The sequence below is a fragment of the Haematobia irritans genome, chromosome 4, assembly GCF_050003625.1.
Source record: "Haematobia irritans isolate KBUSLIRL chromosome 4, ASM5000362v1, whole genome shotgun sequence".
NCBI lineage: Eukaryota > Metazoa > Arthropoda > Insecta > Diptera > Muscidae > Haematobia > Haematobia irritans.
This window is the reverse complement of record NC_134400.1, coordinates 65,247,239-65,274,641: the sequence shown is the minus strand read 5'-3', so window position 1 is coordinate 65,274,641 and position 27,403 is coordinate 65,247,239. Positions and strand designations below refer to the sequence as shown.

General features: G+C 35.2%; 5 protein-coding genes across 5 annotated transcripts in view; all 5 read right to left on the bottom strand.

Moving 5' to 3' along the window:
- Positions 1 to 7,985: 7,985 nt before the first annotated feature.
- LOC142234243 (uncharacterized) overlaps positions 7,986 to 27,403 on the bottom strand; it is a gene marked incomplete in the record, with an annotated part of 67,269 nt that continues 47,851 nt past the window's right edge. Inside the window, 6 exon segments of the mRNA XM_075305330.1 lie at positions 7,986 to 8,205; positions 8,264 to 8,417; positions 8,489 to 8,643; positions 8,706 to 8,744; positions 8,812 to 8,954; positions 10,949 to 10,992. Of these exon segments, the coding sequence (XP_075161445.1) occupies positions 8,039 to 8,205; positions 8,264 to 8,417; positions 8,489 to 8,617 (450 nt within the window).
- On the bottom strand, positions 11,180 to 12,684 carry LOC142234244 (uncharacterized). The gene is made up of 5 exons (XM_075305331.1): positions 12,277 to 12,684; positions 12,147 to 12,215; positions 11,873 to 12,086; positions 11,661 to 11,814; positions 11,180 to 11,603 (listed from the first exon to the last, which is right to left on the bottom strand). Exons 3-5 carry the CDS (start codon positions 11,987 to 11,989, stop codon positions 11,464 to 11,466), a joined length of 411 nt encoding a protein of 136 aa, XP_075161446.1. The 5' UTR covers positions 11,990 to 12,086; positions 12,147 to 12,215; positions 12,277 to 12,684; the 3' UTR covers positions 11,180 to 11,463.
- LOC142235495 (uncharacterized) lies at positions 12,597 to 13,725 on the bottom strand. The gene is made up of 3 exons (XM_075306747.1): positions 13,719 to 13,725; positions 12,805 to 13,598; positions 12,597 to 12,605 (listed from the first exon to the last, which is right to left on the bottom strand). The coding sequence occupies exons 1-3, from the start codon at positions 13,723 to 13,725 to the stop codon at positions 12,597 to 12,599; spliced, it is 810 nt and encodes a 269-aa protein (XP_075162862.1).
- Positions 21,518 to 22,144, bottom strand: LOC142236371 (uncharacterized). The gene is made up of 2 exons (XM_075307613.1): positions 21,999 to 22,144; positions 21,518 to 21,941 (listed from the first exon to the last, which is right to left on the bottom strand). The coding sequence occupies exons 1-2, from the start codon at positions 22,072 to 22,074 to the stop codon at positions 21,802 to 21,804; spliced, it is 216 nt and encodes a 71-aa protein (XP_075163728.1). The 5' UTR covers positions 22,075 to 22,144; the 3' UTR covers positions 21,518 to 21,801.
- On the bottom strand, positions 22,935 to 24,063 carry LOC142235494 (uncharacterized). The gene is made up of 3 exons (XM_075306746.1): positions 24,057 to 24,063; positions 23,143 to 23,936; positions 22,935 to 22,943 (listed from the first exon to the last, which is right to left on the bottom strand). Exons 1-3 carry the CDS (start codon positions 24,061 to 24,063, stop codon positions 22,935 to 22,937), a joined length of 810 nt encoding a protein of 269 aa, XP_075162861.1.

Below are 27,403 nucleotides of genomic sequence, written 5' to 3'. Positions count from 1 at the left end.
CTTCATTGTAGATTTTTTTTTCGTTATTTCACTTCCGACACCAATTGTTACGTTTTTATATTTAGGCGTTTTTAATTACCCGACAATTAAAACACAGTTCTTCTAAATAACGACAATCTACAATTTATTTACTATGACTTCACACTTTACAATTCGTTCACACTGAAGTTATTCGTTTGACGCTTTAATTAAGACTGACTCGTTAGCAGCATGCGAGCGCTTTTATATATGACGGTGTGGCAATACGAGAACATTCTGGTAGCACCACAATATTCTGGCAACGCCAGAACATTCTTAGACAATGCTAGAAGGATCTACGACCATTAAGTTATTCGTCTGGTGGCTGCCAAACACATACACACTCACATAGATATATGCTCGCATTACTACAACAACAATGACAATAGACAATGAGATGAAATGAGAATGCAGAATAACAAAGCAAAGGGGTTGCTATTCTATGAGAGAGTAAGAACTAACATTTCGGTAAGCAAACAAAAGAACATAAAAGAAATTCAGGAAAATACTAGAAAATGAATAGATGATTCCAACAAGTGATAGCGAAGTTTTATCGTTACAATTTGAAATTTTAAATTAACGGAAACTAATTTAAATAAACTTATATCTATAATTATCAAATTCGTAACAATATATATTGTATAATATTATACGTATACTACATACAACTATATATTCCCATAGTTTATCAAATAGTAGTATTCAGGATGAAACAAAAACTAAAGTGAAATATATAAAATTAAATAACTAAAACATAAATATGCAGTCCATTAAAATTGTTTGTTGTGTTTATATGAGAAATTACGATTCTTTAAATTGGTTTCAATTTCCCAGTGGTAAAAAACGTCATTACCAAATCGATTATATCCTACCGATTTTGCAGAGATAACTACTCCACATTTCCGATCAATTTTCCGTATTACTTTTACGTTGACGTGTCATAGGCAGTCAAGTACTTCCCAATCTACATGACAAGGTAAATGAAAACATAATGAGGCCCCATTACATCTTAATGGATGCCGCTTATTGAATATTGTGTTTTACTCAGTAATGGGAACGATGGAACAAACCAGTTTTACTTCCTATTTATAACAGTAATCGAGAGCTAAACACCATGTCCAAGAAAGTAGAATTGCCATTTTCGAAAATTTGAAAGTTGTGCTGGATTGTGCTAGGTTTGTGCCGATTTGTGCTGCAATTTGTTTTTTTAAATTTTATCAAATAGCCGAGATATTTGGAAAATACTTTTTTCAACAAAATTTTTGCCATAATCGCCATTTTCGAAATTCGACATTTGGACAGTTGTGCTGAGTTGTGCTAGCCGAGTACATTATTGTGCCGTTTAAATAAAAATTCTATCTCTTATAGTTTTCGAGAAATTCTAAAATTTCGAAAAATTTCCAGAATCGCCATTTTCGAATTTCGAAAATTTTAATATTGTATTAAACCCATTGGCGTAGCTAGGGGGGTGCTGGGGGGGGCTATGCCCCCCCCAGAATAGTTCTTGCCCCCCCAGAATAATCAAAGCTACAGTTGTTTTATATTTTAATTCAAGCTTTGCGATGTGTTTAATCCAATTAAGATTGTGGCAGAGAGAGTATGTTAAGCATATTTTTTAGTATTGATATTTACATTACAACTAAAAACACGTAATAAAAACACTAAAAGGAAACTTGAGACGCACATTTTCAAAAATAGTCAATTTATAACTACGTTGATTAAAATCATGAATCGTCACATGCCCAATTTACCATCTAAAATCGTCAAAATCACGAAAAATCCACAGAGTTGGCACCGCTGCTCTCAACAGTTGCTTCGTTGTATTCTGTTCTCACAGAATTTTTAAAAACTAATCGAAGATAGACGTTTTATAATATTCAATTTATTTTTTGCCTTTTATTTAATTTTTTATTCTTAGTATTTTTTATACACGATGAATATGTTAAGTTTATGTTTTGCTTTATGATTTCTAGTCCTGTTTTAAAACACACATTTTAAATAAAATATTTTTCAAACACATACTTAAAGCAATGCTTTTATTTTTTGTTATAAAGGGTGATTCTTTTGAGGTTAGGATTTTCATGCATTAGTATTTGACAGATCACGTGGGATTTCAGACATGGTGTCAAAGAGAAAGATGCTCAGTATGCTTTGACATTTCATCATGAATAGACTTACTAACGAGCAACGCTTGCAAATCATTGAATTTTATTACCAAAATCAGTGTTCGGTTCATTTCATCATTGAATTTTATTACCAAAATCAGTGTTCGGTTCATTTCTGGTTGAATGGCTACGTAAATAAGCAAAATTGCCGCATTTGGAGTGAAGAGCAACCAGAAGCCGTTCAAGAACTGCCCATGCATCCCGAAAAATGCACTGTGTGGTGTGGTTTGTACGCTGGTGGAATCATTGGACCGTATTTTTTCAAAGATGCTCTTGGACGCAACGTTACGGTGAATGGCGATCGCTATCGTTCGATGCTAACAAACTTTTTGTTGCCAAAAATGGAAGAACTGAACTTGGTTGACATGTGGTTTCAACAAGATGGCGCTACATGCCACACAGCTCGCGATTCTACGGCCATTTTGAGGGAAAACTTCGGAGAACAATTCATCTTAAGAAATGGACCGGTAAGTTGGCCACCAAGATCATGCGATTTGACGCCTTTAGACTATTTTTTGTGAGGCTACGTCAAGTCTAAAGTCTACAGAAATAAGCCAGCAACTATTCCAGCTTTGGAAGACAACATTTCCGAAGAAATTCGGGCTATTCCGGCCGAAATGCTCGAAAAAGTTGCCCAAACTTGGACTTTCCGAATGGACCACCTAAGACGCAGCCGCGGTCAACATTTAAATGAAATTATCTTCAAAAAGTAAATGTCATGGACCAATCTAACGTTTCAAATAAAGAACCGATGAGATTTTGCAAATTTTATGCGTTTTTTTTTTTTAAAAAGTTATCAAGCTCTTAACAAATCACCCTTTATTAAATAATGGTAAGTTGCTATTTGATTATTTATAGCGGTGTCGTGGAACCGGCTCCCACACACAATAAAATATTTTTTGTCTTCAACCATGAAATTAATTGATCTAATTAATTATACCCTTCACCACTACTGTGGTACAGGGTATAATAAGTTTGTGCATTTGTATATAACGCCAAGAAATAGTGGTCATAAACCCATCTTTTAGTATACCGATCGGGTAAGAATTAAAATCTGAGTCGATTTAGCGATGTCCGTCTGTCTGTCTGTCTGTATATGTAATATTGTGCACAAAGTACAGATCGCAATTTAAGTCCGATCGTCCTCAAATTTGGCATAGGGCCGTTTCTTGAGACAGAGACAATTGCTATTGGTTTTGGAAAAAAATCGGTTCAGATTTAGATATAGCTGCCATATATAATTATCTACGATGTGGTCATAGTTAGCGTGTTTATCAACCGATTTTCTTGAAATACTGTACATCCAAATATTTAATGAATCTCGCAAATCTTGCAAAATATCAACCAAATCGGTTCAGATTTAGATATAGCTACCATATATATCTTTCGTCCGATTTAGACTCATATGACCACAGAGCCCAAAGTTTACTACCGATCTTCATGAAATTTTGCACAGAGGGTAGAATTGGCATTCTACCAATGCTTGGTACACTTGATTGAAATCGGTTCACATTTAGATATAGCTCCCATATATATCTTTCGTCCGATTTGAACTTATATGGCCTCAAAATCCAGGGTTTTGCCGTGATTTGCTTCAAATTTCGCACAAGGAGTACGTTTAGTAGTATAGGTAATTGTGCCAAATTTGGTTGAAATCGATTCAGATTTAGATATGGCTCCCATATATATCTCCCGTCCGATTTGCACTCATATGACCAGGGGGCCCAAAGTTATACTCCCATTTACGTGAAATTTCGCATAGATAGCAGAATTATTATTCTAACTATGCATGCCAAATTAAGTCAAAATTGGTTCAGGTTGTATATAGCTCCCATATATACGTACACCAGAGTTGGGGAAATATGGTCGACTGTTTCATATTTTAGACCCATTTTCAATGGGATTTTCCTCCAATTGACTGGATAGTTTCCACAGAGAATACAAATATGGCCAAAATTCTCACAGTTTACACAAAATTCTGTGATGATTTCCCCATATCTTAGCCATATCCTACACACTGCAATGCCAAAATTTCCACAGAACGGATGAGTTTTAAATAAGGCTCCAAGTCGCCCTACACATATCTTGGCGAGATCTAACCAATATCCTTGTAAAATCGCCACTGCTGAGTAGCAAAAATTGTAAATATTACTCTAATTGTCCTATATCTCGAATACATATGTATCGCCTGAAAAATCATAAATCTCTTTTGTACAATTGCATTAAAATTTCTCTCGCTTCATATTTCCCATATTTTTTACTAACATTGTGTATCATCCCAGGGCGTTAGCCGATTTAAATTTTAATTCTAGAGTTTTTGTAGAAGTACAAAAAATTGTTTCCATTAAAAGTATTTGTATCTGGAAATGCAAACCTTTATATAGCTCCCAGCAAATTTTAAGTAGTTGAGATGGTAACACAAATGTTTGTCTACATAGTGTTGAATGGTATAATATAGTCGGTTCCGCCCGACTAGACTTTACTTACTTGTTTTTAATTGAAATGTATTCAATAAAAAAAAATGATAGTATCAATCATCAAAGCCAATTAAAAAATTAATTGATACAACTAATTTTTGTGATTGAGTTTTTTTTGTTTTTGATTGATTTTGCTGCATATTGCCTTTAACACCGCAATAAAATTGAGGATGTATAGTTTTATCAATAGGCGTAATTTATCGCTTCGGAAATTTCGACAAAATTTTGAAGGTTGTCTGGGGGGGGGGGCATAGCCCCCCCAGAGAAAATTTCTAGCTCCGCCAATGATTAAACCGTTATCGACTTGTGCTAAGTTGTGCCGTTGAGATCACCTTTCTATCTCAAGCCGTTTCCGAGAAACAGCCAAATTAAATTTTTAAAAAAGTTCAAAAATATGTGTTTGAAAAACGCCAAAATTTAAATTTTCGAATTTCAAAAAACTGAATGTTGTGCCAATTTGTGCTAGGTTAGTACTCATTTGTGCCGTTTGAATCAACTTTCTATCTCAAACCGTTTTGGAGATATTCGCAAAAACTTTTTTTAAAAAATGCCAATTTATGATTGAAAATAGTCAAAATTTAAAATTTTCGAATTTCAAAAAAATGAACGTTGTGCCAATTTGTGCTAGGTTAGTACTCATTTGTGCCGTTTGAATCAACTTTCTATCTCAAACCGTTTTGGAGATATTCGCAAAAACTTTTTTTAAAAAATGCCAATTTATGAATGAAAATAGTCAAAATTTAAAATTTTCGAATTTCAAAAAACTGAACGTTGTGCCAATTTGTACTAGGTTAGTACTCATTTGTGCCGTTTGAATCAACTTTCTATCTCAAACCGTTTTGGAGATATTCGCAAAAACTTTTTTTAAAAAATGCCAATTTATGATTGAAAATAGTCAAAATTTAAAATTTTCGAATTTCAAAAAACTGAACGTTGTGCCAATTTGTGCTAGGTTAGTACTCATTTGTGCCGTTTGAATCAACTTTCTATCTCAAACCGTTTTGGAGATATTCGCAAAAACTTTTTTTAAAAAATGCCAATTTATGATTGAAAATAGTCAAAATTTAAAATTTTCGAATTTCAAAAAAACTGAATGTTGTGCCAATGGAAAGGAAATGGCAAACATATTGTTTAAAATGGTCCTATAATTGTATTATCATTTATCGTCTTCTATTTTTGTATGATCACAGGTTTCCATGACTTAATTCGTTGGTGATAACAGGCAATTTCAGACGTGGTCATATACAGGCAAAATGTAGGTCGGGGTCCATATACAGGTAAATTTGGGAAATCCGTGCTCCGTACCACTACAATACAGGTAACAATCCACCGATTCATTCATAAATTCTGAATAGACTTCCTTATCTGTGAAGGAATAGAGGTAACAAATCGAATTATAGGATTTCCCAATAATGTGAGAGTTGAAAACACATGTGATCTACCACGTATAGAGTGTACCTGTACTCATTTATGATTTGTAAGAATTTATCCTATTCAATGAAGCGTGGTTTACACTTTCCCAATCAATTAAAACCGTAACCTCAAACTGTAAACACCTACATAGTCATATCAAAAGTGCTTATCTGTCCATAAAGCTCGAAAAATAATTGTATAATTAGATATAATGCATTTGGACGTCAATTGCCTGTTTCATTATCAGGCTAACATGAAATATAAAAGTGCTTATATTCGAAGTTTCTGTGCCAATTTTTGTATCAATTTTTATAAAAGTGAAATCTAAAATGAGTTCGGGAAAGAGTTCGATCAATAGTGAATCCGTTGATAACAATAAAACTAACGTCGTTCCAGAAATTAGTAAAGTGAAGAAATCGTCTGCAAATCAAGTTCATAATAAAATCGAAAATTTAAGAGAACTTATTCGTGAACTCAAATTTTCCAACGTGATTGATTCAAAAGGAAATGTAGCCCCTCCATCCGCAAACGTGTATAAAAATTTAAGTGATTCGTTACAAAATTGTAATAAAATGAAACCGAAGTATATTTATACTCTTTTCAAAGCGAACCGTTATAGTTTGTATACGTATTTGGTATCGATCCTTAACATTGACTGTCCGTGCAACGAATCAAACGAGGTTAACAGTTCATCCGATACATCATCTAACATCGTTGAATTCAATATAGACATTACGGAGATTTGGTCTAGTTTAAAACCAGAAAGTAGTTTACATATTTTCAAAAATCGTGATCGTACCATAAAAACGTTGAAAAAAATACATGGACGTATGTTCTTTACGAAGATTCATAATGTAACAAATATTCCATGCCCATTCATTTTTAAAAAATCTCAAGTGTCCGAATCGGGAATATATATATATATATATATCGGTATCTGGTCAATGTCCTGAATGTCCCTGCAAATTTCTGGGCAGAATTCCTCAAGAGCCTAATGAAGGTGAAATTGTCAAAATGTATTGTAGTATTAGTGATTTTGACGGTAGTGTAAATCACGTAAAAAAGAGACCGCTTCGAGGCACAAATGAGTACTAACCTAGCACAAATTGGCACAACGTTCATTTTTTTGAAATTCGAAAATTTTAAATTTTGACTATTTTCAATCATAAATTGGCATTTTTAAAAAAAAAAGTTTTTGCGAATATCTCCAAAACGGTTTGAGATAGAAAGTTGATTCAAACGGCACAAACGAGTACTAACCTAGCACAAATTGGCACAACGTTCAGTTTTTTGAAATTCGAAAATTTTAAATTTTGACTATTTTCAATCATAAATTGGCATTTTTTAAAAAAAGTTTTTGCGAATATCTCCAAAACGGTTTGAGATAGAAAGTTGATTCAAACGGCACAAATGAGTACTAACCTAGCACAAATTGGCACAACGTTCAGTTTTTTGAAATTCGAAAATTTAAATTTTGGCGTTTTTCAAACACATATTTTTGAACTTTTTTAAAAATTTAATTTGGCTGTTTCTCGGAAACGGCTTGAGATAGAAAGGTGATCTCAACGGCACAACTTAGCACAAGTCGATAACGGTTTAATACAATATTAAAATTTTCGAAATTCGAAATGGCGATTTTTCGAAATTTTAGAATTTCTCGAAAACTATAAGAGATAGAATTTTTATTTAAACGGCACAATAATGTACTCGGCTAGCACAACTCAGCACAACTGTCAAAATGTCGATTTTCGAAAATGGCGATTCTGGCAAAAATTTTGTTGAAAAAAGTTTTTTCCAAATATCTCGGCTATTTGATAAAATTTAAAAAACAAATTGCAGCACAAATCGGCACAAACCTAGCACAATCCAGCACAACTTTCAAATTTTCGAAATTCGAAAATGGCAATTCTACTTTCTTGGACATAAAAATTAATATATATTTGGTAATAATATTTCAATACAATATTAAATACTAGGTGATACTGTTATAATAACTCGTATATATTTATTCATTACATTTTTGTTTTTTTCCACACAAACTTTGCGGAAATGGCGACCCTTGAATTTTTTGAACGACTTCCTAATGTCCGCTATATAGTCTTTTTCTGTGTACCCTTCCGTCTTGACAGCATCTAAAATAAAAAATATATTAGTCAATAAATATACAAATAGAAATATAAAAAATATTACCATATATTGCACTATATAGTGCTTTTAATTCCTTAAAAGGTCTTTTATTATTAATGCCATCATAATTATATGCCAGTATTATTGGCATTGAGAACATTCTGTCGAAATTTGTGTATATGCCACCGGGATGGCATATTGTTCTTATTATGGCCACCTAAATAATGACATGATGATATGACATTTTATAAGTTTTAAGTGATTTTTAACTTATTATAAAATACTTACATATTTCTCGACATCGTCTGCAATTTTTAAATTTACTGCTTCCATATCCTCAAAAGATTTCACCGGAAAATCGATAGGTGGGCCAACATTAATATTTTTGTTTACTAATTGCTTCAAAACTGCCATCATTTTAGACTGCCGTGCTATATTCTCTTCTATACAAATAAATAAAATAATTAATACACATATATCCTTTTTAAGTGTAGCTTTTATATACCTTCTAGACATTCTCTTAGCTTCAATTTATTTTGTATTTCTAGAAAAAATATGAAACAAAATAATAAATATGGATGTATTAAAAATCTTTACCATTATGAACTTACCATCGAGTTTTGCATCTATCAGAGCTTGGTTTTTTTAAAATATCGTCCAATTTGTTATTAAATTCTTCATTTTTGCTATTTTTGAATTCGCCACTTCCTTCGAAAGTTTTTTTATGAATATTGGTGAAATTGTGAGCCATTTTCTGTAATATTAAATATTTTAGAGCTTTTTTGAATGTTTTTTTTAGCTATATCTATTTCTAAGAAAATACGTGTCCAAAATTTATTCATATGTGTGTATAATAGGAATTAATACAAATTCATTTTTATAAGGAATGGTCATGTATTTAAAATTCACTTCTTCTATTCCAAAATGTTCTTCTTCCTGGGTTTCATTTATATTTGCTAATATTATGCCCAAGTCGTTTCTTGACTGTAAAGGAGCATCAAAAAAATTTCTAATGTTCGAATATCTCCTGCCTACTATAAAACACTTATTTGATTCTTCACAAAATTTTGAAATTTTAAAGGGAACATCGCATCGCAAATTGCATACATTATTTGGCATTTTATTGCCTATTTCAAATTCTTGTGTTATATAACCTGTCACACAACCCCGTTTCGATCGTTTCAACCCTAAATTTTTAGATGAAGCTTTTTGATCTTTTACATTATTTGAAAGTTGTTGCAATATATTCGATGGACTCTTAACCGATTTCTTTAGTGTTTGGAGATCATTTTCATACCTATATGCTGTAAAGCTCTGGATATGACCAATTTCACGAACGCATTGTGCTACGTGTAGTACATTGTATGTCAACTTTTTTATCGGATATAGCAGATCAAAATTTTCCACAAATGACTTCAATATGTCCTCGGCAACGTCAATGTGATTTCGATAATTTTTGGAAAGCAACAGTCTATAACCACAATTAAATAAAAGAATGTGGTAATAGAAATCATCATTTAAAAATGGTTTTAGAACAACGACTGAAGTGTATAGGATAAACTGTCTGAACTCTATCGCCTTCCATCTCGGCAATTCATCCAGCCCTCGAGGCTTTCTACCGAATTCGCTAGGAATATATGGAGCTAAGGAAACCAATTCATCCGATATATTGGCTATATCATCAGAAGTCAATTTAAAATTCAATGTTTCCCCTTGAATTAGGCATTGCAAAAGTTTTTTTGTGACCCCTAAATCAAGTAAATGCATTGGATCAATTGGGAATTGGGTCACCATTTTTACATTAATTTTTTTCCAACGAGGATTTATTTTTTTGAAAAAAGCAGTGTGATGCAACATACATTTTCTATTCGCGAAATCATCATCCGTACGTAATATCCCCATCTTCTTTTGGTATGTTGTAACTTTTTCAACGCTAACTCCGATTTGGTTACACTTGGAGCACCCATTGAGGGAATTGTGGCCGACAACACCACTGACAAAAGCTCGGGCTGGTGCATCACATATAAATGCGCGTATTTCTATGCGTACTTGGTGGTTGTCTATAAAAACTCCATTTGCTTTTAAATCTGACAATTCTGTAACAAAATCATGTAAATATTGATCGATATTATATGGTTTGGCATTACCCAAGTAACAACCAATTAAAAAAACTCCAAAGTTTTCGATGTTGGCGAAATATCCCAATATGGGCCACAAAGATGTCTTGGAGCTTTTGAATAATGGAACGCCGTCAATATTAATATCTAAAAGTATCACTGGCGTTTCGTATACATTTAGTTTATATAAGTAAGGTTTTACACCAACATGAAAATATTGCCCTGGAGCAACAGTTCGTATAACAACTTTTTGCCTTTCGTGTGACTTTATTAGGGTATTTGTACATGATGGTACACTTACATCCTCGGAATTTAATATTCCTAATAGTTCGTCACAGCATTGTCGTCCAGGGTTATATTTTTGATACCAATTCGATAATTTACATTTTAGAATATCCTCTTTCGACAATTGATGTGCTTGAAGGGATGTTGAATTCAATTCGTGGTTTGACTGTGGTGCCTTCCCTAAATCTGGCACTTGGCTCCCTGGTTTCCCTGAACCTGGCGCTTGGAAAGATGCTAATTTACGTAGTGAAATTGCTCTAAAATTATTTTCTTCCTTACGCGCTAATCGCTTTAAATTTCTGGACGAAAATCCCTCCATATTTTAATTAATTATTTTCGCACTTACCTTATATCTGGAAAGGATGTACAACTCAATACAAATTAATTGATTATCTGGAAAAGATGTAAAACTCAATACAAATTGATTTATGCCCGAAGAAAATTTTCAGAAAATTGAAAAACAAATTTGAAAACAACGAACAAACAAAAACCAATGTTGTTTATAAACGTTGCCTAGCAATTTTTTTATTTTTTATTCCTAATTACAGACCCCTTACCCAGTAAGTGGAAGTCGTAAGCACTGGTTGTCCCACTACGAACCAACTAGATGACTATGTAATAGCTTTTATTTGTTTAAGTTTTGATGGAATTACATTCTGTTCGATTTTTCAATGCTAAGGTATAAGTAGTAGCATTGTCAACTATATGTGTGTTTACATACAACATACTTACTTAATCTTCCAAATTTCCCAAGAACATAATCGATCTTTTGGTAAGGGGTTTGAATTTTTACCACTGGGTTGTGTTTGGATATGGAAAATCAGTATTGAATAGTAAAATAAAAATTCTTCACACTATACTTCATTCAGTCGAACAATTTTCCTTGTTATTCTTTTTGTTCAAACAAATGGATTTAAAGTGTTTGTTTTTAGCTGCCTTAATAGCTCTGCTTAACGCCAAAGTAAATTCTAGTTCAGTACATCCATCGGCAGAAGAAGCCACTGTAAATGTAAAAGTTTACTTAAAAAATATTATGAATTATATGTATATTTACTTACAAAATAACACTTCCATTATCTTTTTAAAATCTTTTAAGCGTTTCTTTCCCTGGATGCCACGAACATTGTAATCCATAATTATGTCATTGGAGAATACATTTGAAATTCCTCTCTGTAGTCCTTTCACCCCAAATATTCGTCTCAAAGAAGAGATCTACATATATTTTATTTATACATAATTCGTTCACGTTTTGCTTAAATGGAAAACTTACAATTTCACTCTTATTCTCATCATTAATCATTTCCTCCAACTCCTTTAGATTTGATTCCGACTTGAGAGGGAAGAGTTTACTATACTTCGGCGCTTCAAAGTGCGCTTTGAAGGTCATTCGCAGTCCAACAATTTCCTCGGCAAGAATTTACCTTTCAATGTATTAACTGTATCCAACAATTTGACATTGAATTCATTTTGTTGAGTTTGCAAACCTAACGCGTAGATACAAAAGTAAGATTTATATTCATTTATTATTTATAAGCAAAACTTACTTTTTAATTGTATCAAATTGTTGTTTATGGACGCCAACTCCTCCTTTATATCAAGTGCTTTGTTGGAATCTGGATAAATTTATAATTTGCATTCATATGTATTGTTTGCAGTTAAAATATTTATACTTACTGTACAACTCCGACACGGAATTATGGATTTCCTCCAGTTTTTGCATACTATTAAGTTGTGAATCAGCCTTAAGTTGGCTGAAATATCATTCAGTGAACCGAAAGTTTCTGTGCATTCCTTTAAATGCAACAAATTATGAATGTTATATGAAACACTTGATTGTCCATAAAAGTTCGGAAACTGCTTAACAAAACTATTTAGCATTTCATCTGCAATATCGATTCGACTGGGCAAACAAGTTGGCTGTAGTAAAATTCTATATGAACAATGAAGTAAAAGATAATGCTCATAGAAATCGGAAGGTAATATCTGTTTTAAAACTACGATACCTGTGTAGAGGAGAAATTGGCGGAATTCTGTTGCTTTCCATCGTGATATGTCAGATAGGTCCCTAGGCTTCCGCGCGAATTTCTTAGGTATATATGGAGCAAATGACGTTAAGATAGCTGACATTTGCAATTTGTCATTTTTGTTTAAACGAACATTTGTTTTGTTTTTTATTATAAAATTTAACATTTTTTTCATTACACCTAGATCAACTAGGTGCATGAGTTCCACAGGAAACGGTGATATCATTTTAATGCCAAGCTTCTCTAATCCCAGTTGAAAATTTTTGGAAAATGGCTGATGGAATCCGGGGTCCAATCTGTCGGAAAAGCTTTTGTCCGATCTAGGTAAACCCTTTTCAACACTGAAGGTATTGGTTTTCTCAATTCTTTTTCCGACTTGGGTACATTTGGAACAACCATTGAATGATGTATGACCTTTTATGTCCTGAAGAAATGCTCGCGCTGGAGCGTCGCAAATAAATGCACGAATTGAGCATTGAGTAATTTTACCCTCATGTTCAATTATATGGTCACGAATTTGGGAATATTCGTTCATAAAATCGTGAAGGAAATTGTCCACTCGAGTAGGCTTGCCTACGCCTACGTAGGTTCCTATGAGGAAAACATTGGCGTTTTTAATATTGGTGATTTTTCCCAAAATAGGCCAGAGTCCAACGCCTGAACTTTTGTATAATGGAAGACCATCCACACCAATATCAATATATAGTTCCGAGGGGGTCGAGTCGGAATAACTCAAAGCATTCTGGAGGTTTCTTTTTAGACCTATGTGCACATATTCACCGGGATGCACTGTTCGTTTTACAAATCCGTCCCTTGAGGTAATAAGCGTTTCCACTGATAATGGTACATCAAGACCTTCTTCCCTTAGCAGTTGTAATAAATCGCGACATGACGCAACGGAAGGTTGATATTTCAATATCCACGATCGCAATTTTTCTTTAAAGCTTGAAATTTCTTCTAATTGGGGCGATTCTATGTCGATTTGTTGATCATCAGTAATTTCACTTTTTCCATCGTTTTTTGAAGAACCAGTTAGTAATGAGTTAATTCTTTCTTTTTCCTTTTTTAGATTTTTATAAAATTGTGACTTACTTGTCATTTTTTATATTATTAAACCACAATACACGTCTTTACACTATGCACTTTAACACTTCAATGAATTTTGGACAACTAAAAAGAAAAAATGTTTTTTATCCCGTTAACTTTTTCTCTTATAGAGAATTTGCGATTTCGCTTGTGTGTTATGAGAACAAGAAATGCAATTCATTATACTCCACTAAACACCACGTGTTAAACCCGATTCTTTTTATACCCTCCACCATAGGATGGGGGTATATTAACTTTGTCATTCCGTTTGTAACACATCGAAATATTGCTCTAAGACCCCATAAAGTATATATATTCTGGGTCGTGGTGAAATTCTGAGTCGATCTAAGCATGTCCGTCCGTCCGTCTGTCCGGCTGTCCGTCCGTCTGTGGAAATCACGCTAACTTCCGAACGAAACTAGCTATCGACTTGAAACTTGGCACAAGTAGTTGTTATTGATGTAGGTCGGATGGTATTGAAAATGGGCCATATCGGCCCACGTTTACGTATAGCCCCCATATAACCCGATCCCCAAATTTGGCTTGCGGAGCCTTCCGGAGCAGCAAAATTCATCCGATCCGGTTGAAATTTGGTACCTGATGTTAGTATACGGTCTCTAACAACCATGCAAAAATTGGTCCATATCGGTCCATAATTATATATAGCCCCCATATAAACCGATCCCCAGATTTGACCTCCGGAGCCTCTTGGAGGGGCAAAATTCATCCGATCCGGTTGAAATTTGGTACCTGATGTTAGTATACGGTCTCTAACAACCATGCAAAAATTGGTCCATATCGGTCCATAAATATATATAGCTCCCATATAAACCGATCCCCAGATTTGACCTCCGGAGCCTCTTGGAGGAGCAAACTTCATCCTACCCCATTGAAATTTGGTACGTGGTGTTAGTATATGGTCTCTAACAACCATGCAAAAACTGGTCCATATCGGTCCATAATTATATATAGCTCCCATATAAACCGATCCCCAGATTTGACCTCCGGAGCCTCTTGGAGGGGCAAAATTCATCCGATCCGTTTGAAATTGGGTACCTGATGTTAGTGTACGGTCTCTAACAAGCATGCAAAAATTGGTCCATATCGGTCCATAATTATATATAGCTCCCATATAAACCGATCCCCAGATTTGAACTCTGGAGCCTCTTGGATGAGCAAAATTCATCCGATCCAATTGAAATTTAGTACGTGGTGTTAGTATATGGTCTCTAACAACCATGCAAAAATTGGTCCATATAGGTCCATAATTATATATAGCTCCCATATAAACCGATCCCCAGATTTGACCTCCGGAGCCTCTTGGAGGGGCAAAATTCATCCGATCCGTTTGAAATTGGGTACCTGATGTTAGTATACGGTCTCTAACAAGCATGCAAAAATTGGTCCATATCGGTCCATAATTATATATAGCTCCCATATAAACCGATCCCCAGATTTGACCTCCGGAGCCTCTTGGAGGAGCAAAAGTCATCCGATGCGGTTGAAATTTGGTACATTTCGTTAGTATATGGCCTCTAACAGCCATGTAAAAATTGTCAAATTTTATTACTATAGAAAGTTTTGTCAAAATTTCATTTCTATAGAAAGTTTTGTAAAAAGTTTATTTCTATAGCAATGTTTGCCAACATTTTATTTCCATAGAAAATTTTGTCAAAATTTTATTTCTATAGAAAATTTTGTAAAAAATTTATTTCTGTAGAAAATTTTGTCAACATTTTATTTCTATAGAACATTTTGTCAACATTTTATTTCTATAGAAAATTTTGTCAACATTTTATTTCTATAGAAAATTTTGTCAACATTTTACATGTTGTCACATGTTCCTAATTTGGGTCAGAATAGAATCCTATTGATTTTGGGAGAAATCGGTTCAGATTTAGATATAACTCCCATATATATCTTTCGCCCGATATGCACTAATATGGACCCAGCAGCCAGAGTTTTATACCGATTTGCTTGAAATTTTGCGCAAACATAACACTTAGTCGTATAGTCTAGTGCGCAAATTTGATTGAAATCGGTTCAGATTTAGATATAGCTCCCATCTATACCTTTCGCCCGATATGGACTTATATGGCCCCCAGAAGCCAGAGTTTTACCCTAATTTGCTTAAAATTTTGCACAAGAAGAACAATTAGTACTATAGTCAAGTGTGCCAAATTTTATTGAAATCGGTTCAGATTTAGATATAGCTCCCATATATATCTTTCGCCCGATATGAACTAATACGGTCCCAGAAGCCAGAGTTTTACCCCACTTTGGTTGAAATTTTGCACAAAGAGTAGAATTAGCATTGTAGCTATGCGTGCCAAATTTGGTTGAAATCGGTTCAGATTTAGATATATCTCCCATATATAGCTTTCGCCCGATATGGACTAATATGGTCCTAAAAGCCGGAGTTTTGGCCCAATTTGGTTGAAATTTTGCACAGGGAGTAGATTTAGCATTGTAGCTATGCGTCCCAAATTTGGTTGAAATCGGTTTAGATTTAGATATAGCTTCCATATACATTTTTCGCCCGATATGGACTTATATGGCCCCAGAAGCCAGAGTTTTAGCCCAATTTGGTTGAAATTTTGCACTAGGAGTACAACTAGTAATATAGTCATGTGTGCCAAATTTGGTTGAAATCTGTTCAGATTTAGATATAGCTCCCATATATATGTTTTTCTGATTTCGACAAAAATGCTCAAAGTACCAACATTTTCCTTGTTAAATCGCCACTGCTTAGTCGAAAAGTTGTAAAACTGACTCTAATTTTCCTAAACTTCTAAATCATATATATAGAGCGATAAATCATAAATAAACTTTTGCGAAGTTTCCTTAAAATTGCTTCAGATTTAAATGTTTCACATATTTTTATACCCTCCACCATAGGATGGGGGTATATTAACTTTGTCATTCCGTTTGTAACACATCGAAATATTGCTCTAAGACCCCATAAAGTATATATATTCTGGGTCGTGGTGAAATTCTGAGTCGATCTAAGCATGTCCGTCCGTCCGTCCGTCTGTCCGGCTGTCCGTCCGTCTGTGGAAATCACGCTAACTTCCGAACGAAACTAGCTATCGACTTGAAACTTGGCACAAGTAGTTGTTATTGATGTAGGTCGGATGGTATTGAAAATGGGCCATATCGGCCCACGTTTACGTATAGCCCCCATATAACCCGATCCCCAAATTTGGCTTGCGGAGCCTTCCGGAGCAGCAAAATTCATCCGATCCGGTTGAAATTTGGTACGTGGTCTAAGTATACGGTCTCTAACAACCATGCAAAAATTGGTCCATATCGGTCCATAATTATATATAGCCCCCATATGAACCGATCCCCAGATTTGACCTCCGGAGCCTCTTGGAGGGGCAAAATTCATCCGATCCGGTTGAAATTTGGTACCTGATGTTAGTATACGGTCTCTAACAACCATGCAAAAATTGGTCCATATCGGTCCATAAATATATATAGCTCCCATATAAACCGATCCCCAGATTTGACCTCCGGAGCCTCTTGGAGGAGCAAACTTCATCCTACCCCATTGAAATTTGGTACGTGGTCTAAGTATACGGTCTCTAACAACCATGCAAAAATTGGTCCATATCGGTCCATAATTATATATAGCCCCCATATAAACCGATCCCCAGATTTGACCTCCGGAGCCTCTTGGAGGGGCAAAATTCATCCGATCCGGTTGAAATTTGGTACCTGATGTTAGTATACGGTCTCTAACAACCATGCAAAAATTGGTCCATATCGGTCCATAAATATATATAGCTCCCATATAAACCGATCCCCAGATTTGACCTCCGGAGCCTCTTGGAGGAGCAAACTTCATCCTACCCCATTGAAATTTGGTACGTGGTCTAAGTATACGGTCTCTAACAAGCATGCAAAAATTGGTCCATATCGGTCCATAATTATATATAGCTCCCATATAAACCGATCCCCAGATTTGAACTCTGGAGCCTCTTGGATGAGCAAAATTCATCCGATCCAATTGAAATTTAGTACGTGGTGTAAGTATATGGTCTCTAACAACCATGCAAAAATTGGTCCATATCGGTCCATAATTATATATAGCTCCCATATAAACCGATCCCCAGATTTGACCTCCGGAGCCTCTTGGAGGGACAAAATTCATCCGATCCGTTTGAAATTGGGTACCTGATGTTAGTATACGGTCTCTAACAAGCATGCAAAAATTGGTCCATATCGGTCCATAATTATATACAGCTCCCATATAAACCGATCCCCAGATTTGACCTCCGGAGCCTCTTGGAGGAGCAAAAGTCATCCGATGCGGTTGAAATTTGGTACATTTCGTTAGTATATGGCCTCTAACAGCCATGTAAAAATTGTCAAATTTTATTACTATAGAAAGTTTTGTCAAAATTTCATTTCTATAGAAAGTTTTGTAAAAAGTTTATTTCTATAGCAATGTTTGCCAACATTTTATTTCCATAGAAAATTTTGTCAAAATTTTATTTCTATAGAAAATTTTGTAAAAAATTTATTTCTGTAGAAAATTTTGTCAACATTTTATTTCTATAGAACATTTTGTCAACATTTTATTTCTATAGAAAATTTTGTCAACATTTTATTTCTATAGAAAATTTTGTCAAATTTTTATTGCTATAGAAAATTTTGTCAACATTTTACTTCCATAGAAAATTTTGTCAACATTTTATTTCTATAGAAAATTTTGTCAAGTTTTTATTTCTATAGAAAATTTTGTCAAAATTTTATTTCTATAGAAAATTTTTCAAACTGAATTATATACGTATTTAATCGGCCTTTTTTTGTTTTTTTTTATTTAATATATACCCCTTATGGACTAACTTACAATTTAGAAGACAGTGTTAAAAAGTTTTACGATACCTTGCCATCGGCAAGTGTTATCGCAACCCAAGTAATTCGATTGTGGATGACAGCCTTTAGTAGAAGTTCCTACACAATCCATGGTGGAGGGTACATAAGATTCGGCCTGGCCGAACTTACGGCCGTATATACTTGTTATGTGTTGTGGAAGTGACAACAGTTTTAGCATTAAGGGTAAGAGTTGGCGCTGTGTGGAAATCACTTTAAATGTATATCCCCACAAGGAATGACGGTTAAGAGATAAGATTTCCATGTAGTAAAGAAGAAAACCGACAACAATATAATTATTTACCAATTGCTTGAAAAATTGGAACAGAACTAAATATTGATATTTTTAAAGGCAAAAACATTCGGTATAAATATATTTATAAAAATAAAACAAAAATATTTTTATTATATGAAAACAAGTTTACAAATATTATTAAATATATTTTCCATATAGGTTGTCGTTATATATTTTTTGTTTTCAATTATTGGTGCAATCCATCAATGCGATATTTGCTTAGGAACGGTAACACTTTTCTAGAAATTGTTTTCGAGAGAGGGTTTGTCTTTCAATTCTCTCTTTGCAATCTCTTCCAGTTACTACACATTCCATTTAGAGTAATAAAAAAGCATTTAGAGTAAAAAAAACAGCAATCAAAAAGTACACATTTTGGTTTTGTAAAATCGATTCTTTTTGTGCAAATTAGAATGCAGAATGGGTTTTTGAGCAGAGTTTGAGGCTCGCATTAGGCAAAACTTTTCGGGTACATTCTAGAATCAATTTCTACAAATTAATATAAGCACCACAATGCTGGAAAGTGGCAAGGTGTTATGGAAGTAGTTATGTGCGGATACGCTTCTAAAAGAATGAGTAATTTTTTGCTGGGTATATGCCCCTAAAATTTGCTTACGCCTTACACAAATGAAATGATTCCTTTTCCTCCGCATCATGAAAGCTCATACAATAGTCATTATACTTCGCACCAATAGTTTTTGCAAAATCGCCTATCAGGCAGCGACCCGTTATAGCAGATATCAGGAGTGAGCGGTTTAAGTTTAAATGGGCCATATTTGCTTGGTGTCGTTACAACCCTTACAATTCTCCCATCGAACATTTGCCACCATGACAGCCTTCTCACGCAGTAAGAGCTTGCAGGTAGCCAGAGGCACACCAACAGATTCTAGCAAGGCTAGCATTTACTCTAAATGCTAGCCTTGCTAGCTCATCTGCTTCGCAGTTTCCCGGTATGTTCCTGTGGCCAGGCACCCATATTAGGTGAATATTGTGCTGCTCAGCCATCTCATTGAGAGATTTGCGGCAGTCGATGGCCGTTTTCGAGTTGAGGAACACAGAGTCCAATGATTTTATTGCAGGTTGACTGTCTGAGTATATATTAATGCCAATATTGCCAGATAGTGAGCTTTCAATAAAGCTGACTAGTTCATGTAATGCGGTCTCAGTAGACCTGCCTTTCGAGTATGCATGTTGTCGTTTCGAGAGCAAACTTGAATCGACGCTAGTTCTAAGATAAATATCTATCATCCTCTCCAGAGTCTTAAGTAGGAATGATGATAAGCTGATTGGTCGGAAATCCTTCGCATTCGAGTGAGAGGCTTTTCCCGCTTTAGGTATGAAAACGACTTTTGATTCTCTCCACTTTCGTGGAATATATGCTATATATATCGCCGACAACCAGGGGATAATTCTGTCAGCCACCGCTTTTAACTCCGCCGGAGTAATTCCATCAGGTCCGGGGGATTTGAATGATCCAAAGCTATTTAACGCCCATTTTATTCTAGATTCTGATACAATTTCCTCGATAGGAAACGACCGCTGAGCCACTGTGGCACCGCCAGTGCATGGTTCAACCGTCTGATTTCCGGGAAAATGTGTGTCCAATAGTACCTCCAGCGTCTCCTCACTGGACGTTGTCCAATTGCCCTCCGATGTTTTAATGAAACCTGGAGCGGAGCTCGTGGATGCTAGCACCTTCCGTAGTCTGGAAGCCTCGGGCGTATTCTCAATGCTGCTGCAGTAATCATTCCAAGAGTTATGCTGAGCCTTTCTCAGTTCTCGCTTGTATCCTCTCAGATTCTTCTTGTAAGCGTCCCAATCCACAGGAGCTCTGGTGGACTTTGCTTTGTTAAAGAGCTTCCTGCACGATTTCCTCATATTACCTAACTCCGTAGACCACCATGGTGGTCGATTTTTCCCCCTTGGCTTCCATTTAGGGCATGCAGCTTTCAGTGAAATGTTGAAGGCCTTAGTAATCCTCTCCACTGCGTGTTCGATAACTTGCACAGTGCTCATATTTGTCTCTGGTATTTCCGGTATCATCATATTGAACGATTCCCTATACCTATTCCAGTCAGCTTTCCTAACATTTGGCGGAAATATGGTCCTGGTGGTATGAACATAAAATTTGAAACTGATGTAGCGATGATCTGAGAAGCTGTGTTCACTTAAAACATGCCACTCAGATATCATTTCATTCAGTTCTTGCGAGGCCAAGGTGATGTCCAAAACCTCTTGCCTGTTTTTAGTGACAAAGGTTGGGGCATCTCCCTTGTTGCAAACTACCAGATTAGTACGCAAAATAAACTCTATTAGCGACTCTCCCCTTGCATTAGTATCACTACTTCCCCATATACTATGATGTGCATTCGCATCGCATCCCATAATGAGTTTCGTCTTTGTTTTCAGTGACTCCTCAACTAAGGTCTTAACGGAACATGGAGGCATCTCCCTGTCATGTAAAACTCAATACAAATTGATTTATGCCCGAAGAAAATTTTCAGAAAATTGAAAAACAAATTTGAAAACAACGAACAAACAAAAACCAATGTTGTTTATAAACGTTGCCTAGCAATTTTTTTATTTTTTATTCCTAATTACAGACCCCTTACCCAGTAAGTGGAAGTCGTAAGCACTGGTTGTCCCACTACGAACCAACTAGATGACTATGTAATAGCTTTTATTTGTTTAAGTTTTGATGGAATTACATTCTGTTCGATTTTTCAATGCTAAGGTATAAGTAGTAGCATTGTCAACTATATGTGTGTTTACATACAACATACTTACTTAATCTTCCAAATTTCCCAAGAACATAATCGATCTTTTGGTAAGGGGTTTGAATTTTTACCACTGGGTTGTGTTTGGATATGGAAAATCAGTATTGAATAGTAAAATAAAAATTCTTCACACTATACTTCATTCAGTCGAACAATTTTCCTTGTTATTCTTTTTGTTCAAACAAATGGATTTAAAGTGTTTGTTTTTAGCTGCCTTAATAGCTCTGCTTAACGCCAAAGTAAATTCTAGTTCAGTACATCCATCGGCAGAAGAAGCCACTGTAAATGTAAAAGTTTACTTAAAAAATATTATGAATTATATGTATATTTACTTACAAAATAACACTTCTATTATCTTTTTAAAATCTTTTAAGCGTTTCTTTCCCTGGATGCCACGAACATTGTAATCCATAATTATGTCATTGGAGAATACATTTGAAATTCCTCTCTATAGTCCTTTCACCCCAAATATTCGTCTCAAAGAAGAGATCTACATATATTTTATTTATACATAATTCGTTCACGTTTTGCTTAAATGGAAAACTTACAATTTCACTCTTATTCTCATCATTAATCATTTCCTCCAACTCCTTTAGATTTGATTCCGACTTGAGAGGGAAGAGTTTACTATACTTCGGCGCTTCAAAGTGCGCTTTGAAGGTCATTCGCAGTCCAACAATTTCCTCGGCAAGAATTTACCTTTCAATGTATTAACTGTATCCAACAATTTGACATTGAATTCATTTTGTTGAGTTTGCAAACCTAACGCGTAGATACAAAAGTAAGATTTATATTCATTTATTATTTATAAGCAAAACTTACTTTTTAATTGTATCAAATTGTTGTTTATGGACGCCAACTCCTCCTTTATATCAAGTGCTTTGTTGGAATCTGGATAAATTTATAATTTGCATTCATATGTATTGTTTGCAGTTAAAATATTTATACTTACTGTACAACTCCGACACGGAATTATGGATTTCCTCCAGTTTTTGCATACTATTAAGTTGTGAATCAGCCTTAAGTTGGCTGAAATATCATTCAGTGAACCGAAAGTTTCTGTGCATTCCTTTAAATGCAACAAATTATGAATGTTATATGAAACACTTGATTGTCCATAAAAGTTCGGAAACTGCTTAACAAAACTATTTAGCATTTCATCTGCAATATCGATTCGACTGGGCAAACAAGTTGGCTGTAGTAAAATTCTATATGAACAATGAAGTAAAAGATAATGCTCATAGAAATCGGAAGGTAATATCTGTTTTAAAACTACGATACCTGTGTAGAGGAGAAATTGGCGGAATTCTGTTGCTTTCCATCGTGATATGTCAGATAGGTCCCTAGGCTTCCGCGCGAATTTCTTAGGTATATATGGAGCAAATGACGTTAAGATAGCTGACATTTGCAATTTGTCATTTTTGTTTAAACGAACATTTGTTTTGTTTTTTATTATAAAATTTAAAATTTTTTTCATTACACCTAGATCAACTAGGTGCATGAGTTCCACAGGAAACTGTGATATCATTTTAATGCCAAGCTTCTCTAATCCCAGTTGAAAATTTTTGGAAAATGGCTGATGGAATCCGGGGTCCAATCTGTCGGAAAAGCTTTTGTCCGATCTAGGTAAACCCTTTTCAACACTGAAGGTATTGGTTTTCTCAATTCTTTTTCCGACTTGGGTACATTTGGAACAACCATTGAATGATGTATGACCTTTTATGTCCTGAAGAAATGCCTGCGCTGGAGCGTCGCAAATAAATGCACGAATTGAGCATTGAGTAATTTTACCCTCATGTTCAATTATATGGTCACGAATTTGGGAATATTCGTTCATAAAATCGTGAAGGAAATTGTCCACTCGAGTAGGCTTGCCTACGCCTACGTAGGTTCCTATGAGGAAAACATTGGCGTTTTTAATATTGGTGATTTTTCCCAAAATAGGCCAGAGTCCAACGCCTGAACTTTTGTATAATGGAAGACCATCCACACCAATATCAATATATAGTTCCGAGGGGGTCGAGTCGGAATAACTCAAAGCATTCTGGAGGTTTCTTTTTAGACCTATGTGCACATATTCACCGGGATGCACTGTTCGTTTTACAAATCCGTCCCTTGAGGTAATAAGCGTTTCCACTGATAATGGTACATCAAGACCTTCTTCCCTTAGCAGTTGTAATAAATCGCGACATGACGCAACGGAAGGTTGATATTTCAATATCCACGATCGCAATTTTTCTTTAAAGCTTGAAATTTCTTCTAATTGGGGCGATTCTATGTCGATTTGTTGATCATCAGTAATTTCACTTTTTCCATCGTTTTTTGAAGAACCAGTTAGTAATGAGTTAATTCTTTCTTTTTCCTTTTTTAGATTTTTATAAAATTGTGACTTACTTGTCATTTTTTATATTATTAAACCACAATACACGTCTTTACACTATGCACTTTAACACTTCAATGAATTTTGGACAACTAAAAAGAAAAAATGTTTTTTATCCCGTTAACTTTTTCTCTTATAGAGAATTTGCGATTTCGCTTGTGTGTTATGAGAACAAGAAATGCAATTCATTATACTCCACTAAACACCACGTGTTAAACCCGATTCTTTTTATACCCTCCACCATAGGATGGGGGTATATGAACTTTGTCATTCCGTTTGTAACACATCGAAATATTGCTCTAAGACCCCATAAAGTATATACACAGTCTTACACAAGTTTACATACCCCTGAGTTTTTAACCTTTTAACTAAACTTGTTTCTTGTTGTTGGTTATAAACCACTCTTAAATTTTTTACTTAAAAATTAACAAATACTTTGTTTTTGAAATTATTATACTAAAATTAAAGCATATATTTGCATAGTTTATAATATTTTATAATTTAAAGAAAATACAAATTCTGTAATCGTATGTAAACTTGTGTGAGACTGTGTATATTCTGGGTCGTGGTGAAATTCTGAGTCGATCTAAGCATGTCCGTCCGTCCGTCCGTCTGTCCGGCTGTCCGTCCGTCTGTGGAAATCACGCTAACTTCCGAACGAAACTAGCTATCGACTTGAAACTTGGCACAAGTAGTTGTTATTGATGTAGGTCGGATGGTATTGAAAATGGGCCATATCGGCCCACGTTTACGTATAGCCCCCATATAACCCGATCCCCAAATTTGGCTTGCGGAGCCTTCCGGAGCAGCAAAATTCATCCGATCCGGTTGAAATTTGGTACCTGATGTTAGTATACGGTCTCTAACAACCATGCAAAAATTGGTCCATATCGGTCCATAATTATATATAGCCCCCATATAAACCGATCCCCAGATTTGACCTCCGGAGCCTTTTGGAGGGGCAAAATTCATCCGATCCGGTTGAAATTTGGTACCTGATGTTAGTATACGGTCTCTAACAACCATGCAAAAATTGGTCCATATCGGTCCATAAATATATATAGCTCCCATATAAACCGATCCCCAGATTTGACCTCCGGAGCCTCTTGGAGGAGCAAACTTCATCCTACCCCATTGAAATTTGGTACGTGGTGTTAGTATATGGTCTCTAACAACCATGCAAAAACTGGTCCATATCGGTCCATAATTATATATAGCTCCCATATAAACCGATCCCCAGATTTGACCTCCGGAGCCTCTTGGAGGGGCAAAATTCATCCGATCCGTTTGAAATTGGGTACCTGATGTTAGTATACGGTCTCTAACAAGCATGCAAAAATTGGTCCATATCGGTCCATAATTATATATAGCTCCCATATAAACCGATCCCCAGATTTGAACTCTGGAGCCTCTTGGATGAGCAAAATTCATCCGATCCAATTGAAATTTAGTACGTGGTGTTAGTATATGGTCTCTAACAACCATGCAAAAATTGGTCCATATCGGTCCATAATTATATATAGCTCCCATATAAACCGATCCCCAGATTTGACCTCCGGAGCCTCTTGGAGGGGCAAAATTCATCCGATCCGTTTGAAATTGGGTACCTGATGTTAGTATACGGTCTCTAACAAGCATGCAAAAATTGGTCCATATCGGTCCATAATTATATATAGCTCCCATATAAACCGATCCCCAGATTTGACCTCCGGAGCCTCTTGGAGGAGCAAAAGTCATCCGATGCGGTTGAAATTTGGTACATTTCGTTAGTATATGGCCTCTAACAGCCATGTAAAAATTGTCAAATTTTATTACTATAGAAAGTTTTGTCAAAATTTCATTTCTATAGAAAGTTTTGTAAAAAGTTTATTTCTATAGCAATGTTTGCCAACATTTTATTTCCATAGAAAATTTTGTCAAAATTTTATTTCTATAGAAAATTTTGTAAAAAATTTATTTCTGTAGAAAATTTTGTCAACATTTTATTTCTATAGAACATTTTGTCAACATTTTATTTCTATAGAAAATTTTGTCAACATTTTATTTCTATAGAAAATTTTGTCAACATTTTACATGTTGTCACATGTTCCTAATTTGGGTCAGAATAGAATCCTATTGATTTTGGGAGAAATCGGTTCAGATTTAGATATAACTCCCATATATATCTTTCGCCCGATATGCACTAATATGGACCCAGCAGCCAGAGTTTTATACCGATTTGCTTGAAATTTTGCGCAAACATAACACTTAGTCGTATAGTCTAGTGCGCAAATTTGATTGAAATCGGTTCAGATTTAGATATAGCTCCCATCTATACCTTTCGCCCGATATGGACTTATATGGCCCCCAGAAGCCAGAGTTTTACCCTAATTTGCTTAAAATTTTGCACAAGAAGAACAATTAGTACTATAGTCAAGTGTGCCAAATTTTATTGAAATCGGTTCAGATTTAGATATAGCTCCCATATATATCTTTCGCCCGATATGAACTAATACGGTCCCAGAAGCCAGAGTTTTACCCCACTTTGGTTGAAATTTTGCACAAAGAGTAGAATTAGCATTGTAGCTATGCGTGCCAAATTTGGTTGAAATCGGTTCAGATTTAGATATATCTCCCATATATAGCTTTCGCCCGATATGGACTAATATGGTCCTAAAAGCCGGAGTTTTGGCCCAATTTGGTTGAAATTTTGCACAGGGAGTAGATTTAGCATTGTAGCTATGCGTCCCAAATTTGGTTGAAATCGGTTCAGATTTAGATATAGCTTCCATATACATTTTTCGCCCGATATGGACTTATATGGCCCCAGAAGCCAGAGTTTTAGCCCAATTTGGTTGAAATTTTGCACTAGGAGTACAACTAGTAATATAGTCATGTGTGCCAAATTTGGTTGAAATCTGTTCAGATTTAGATATAGCTCCCATATATATGTTTTTCTGATTTCGACGAAAATGCTCAAAGTACCAACATTTTCCTTGTTAAATCGCCACTACTTAGTCGAAAAGTTGTAAAACTGACTCTAATTTTCCTAAACTTCTAAATCATATATATAGAGCGATAAATCATAAATAAACTTTTGCGAAGTTTCCTTAAAATTGCTTCAGATTTAAATGTTTCACATATTTTTATACCCTCCACCATAGGAGGGTATAAAAATGTGTTCCGTTTGTAACACATCGAAATATTGCTCTAAGACCCCATAAAGTATATATATTCTGGGTCGTGGTGAAATTCTGAGTCGATCTAAGCATGTCCGTCCGTCCGTCCGTCCGTCCGTCTGTCCGTCTGTCCGGCTGTCCGTCCGTCTGTGGAAATCACGCTAACTTCCGAACGAAACTAGCTATCGACTTGAAACTTGGCA

Excerpts from the sequence above, each read along its gene's own strand:
- LOC142234244 (XM_075305331.1), bottom strand. The coding sequence starts at position 11,989 with ATGACCTTCAAAGCGCACTTTGAAGCGCCGAAGTATAGTAAACTCTTC. Across the intron at positions 11,815-11,872 it reads ATGAGAATAAGAGTGAAATT|ATCTCTTCTTTGAGACGAAT; the intron begins GTAAGTTTTCCA and ends AAATATATGTAG. Across the intron at positions 11,604-11,660 it reads GATAATGGAAGTGTTATTTT|TGGCTTCTTCTGCCGATGGA; the intron begins GTAAGTAAATAT and ends TTACATTTACAG.
- LOC142236371 (XM_075307613.1), bottom strand. The coding sequence starts at position 22,074 with ATGGATTACAATGTTCGTGGCATCCAGGGAAAGAAACGCTTAAAAGAT. Across the intron at positions 21,942-21,998 it reads GATAATAGAAGTGTTATTTT|TGGCTTCTTCTGCCGATGGA; the intron begins GTAAGTAAATAT and ends TTACATTTACAG.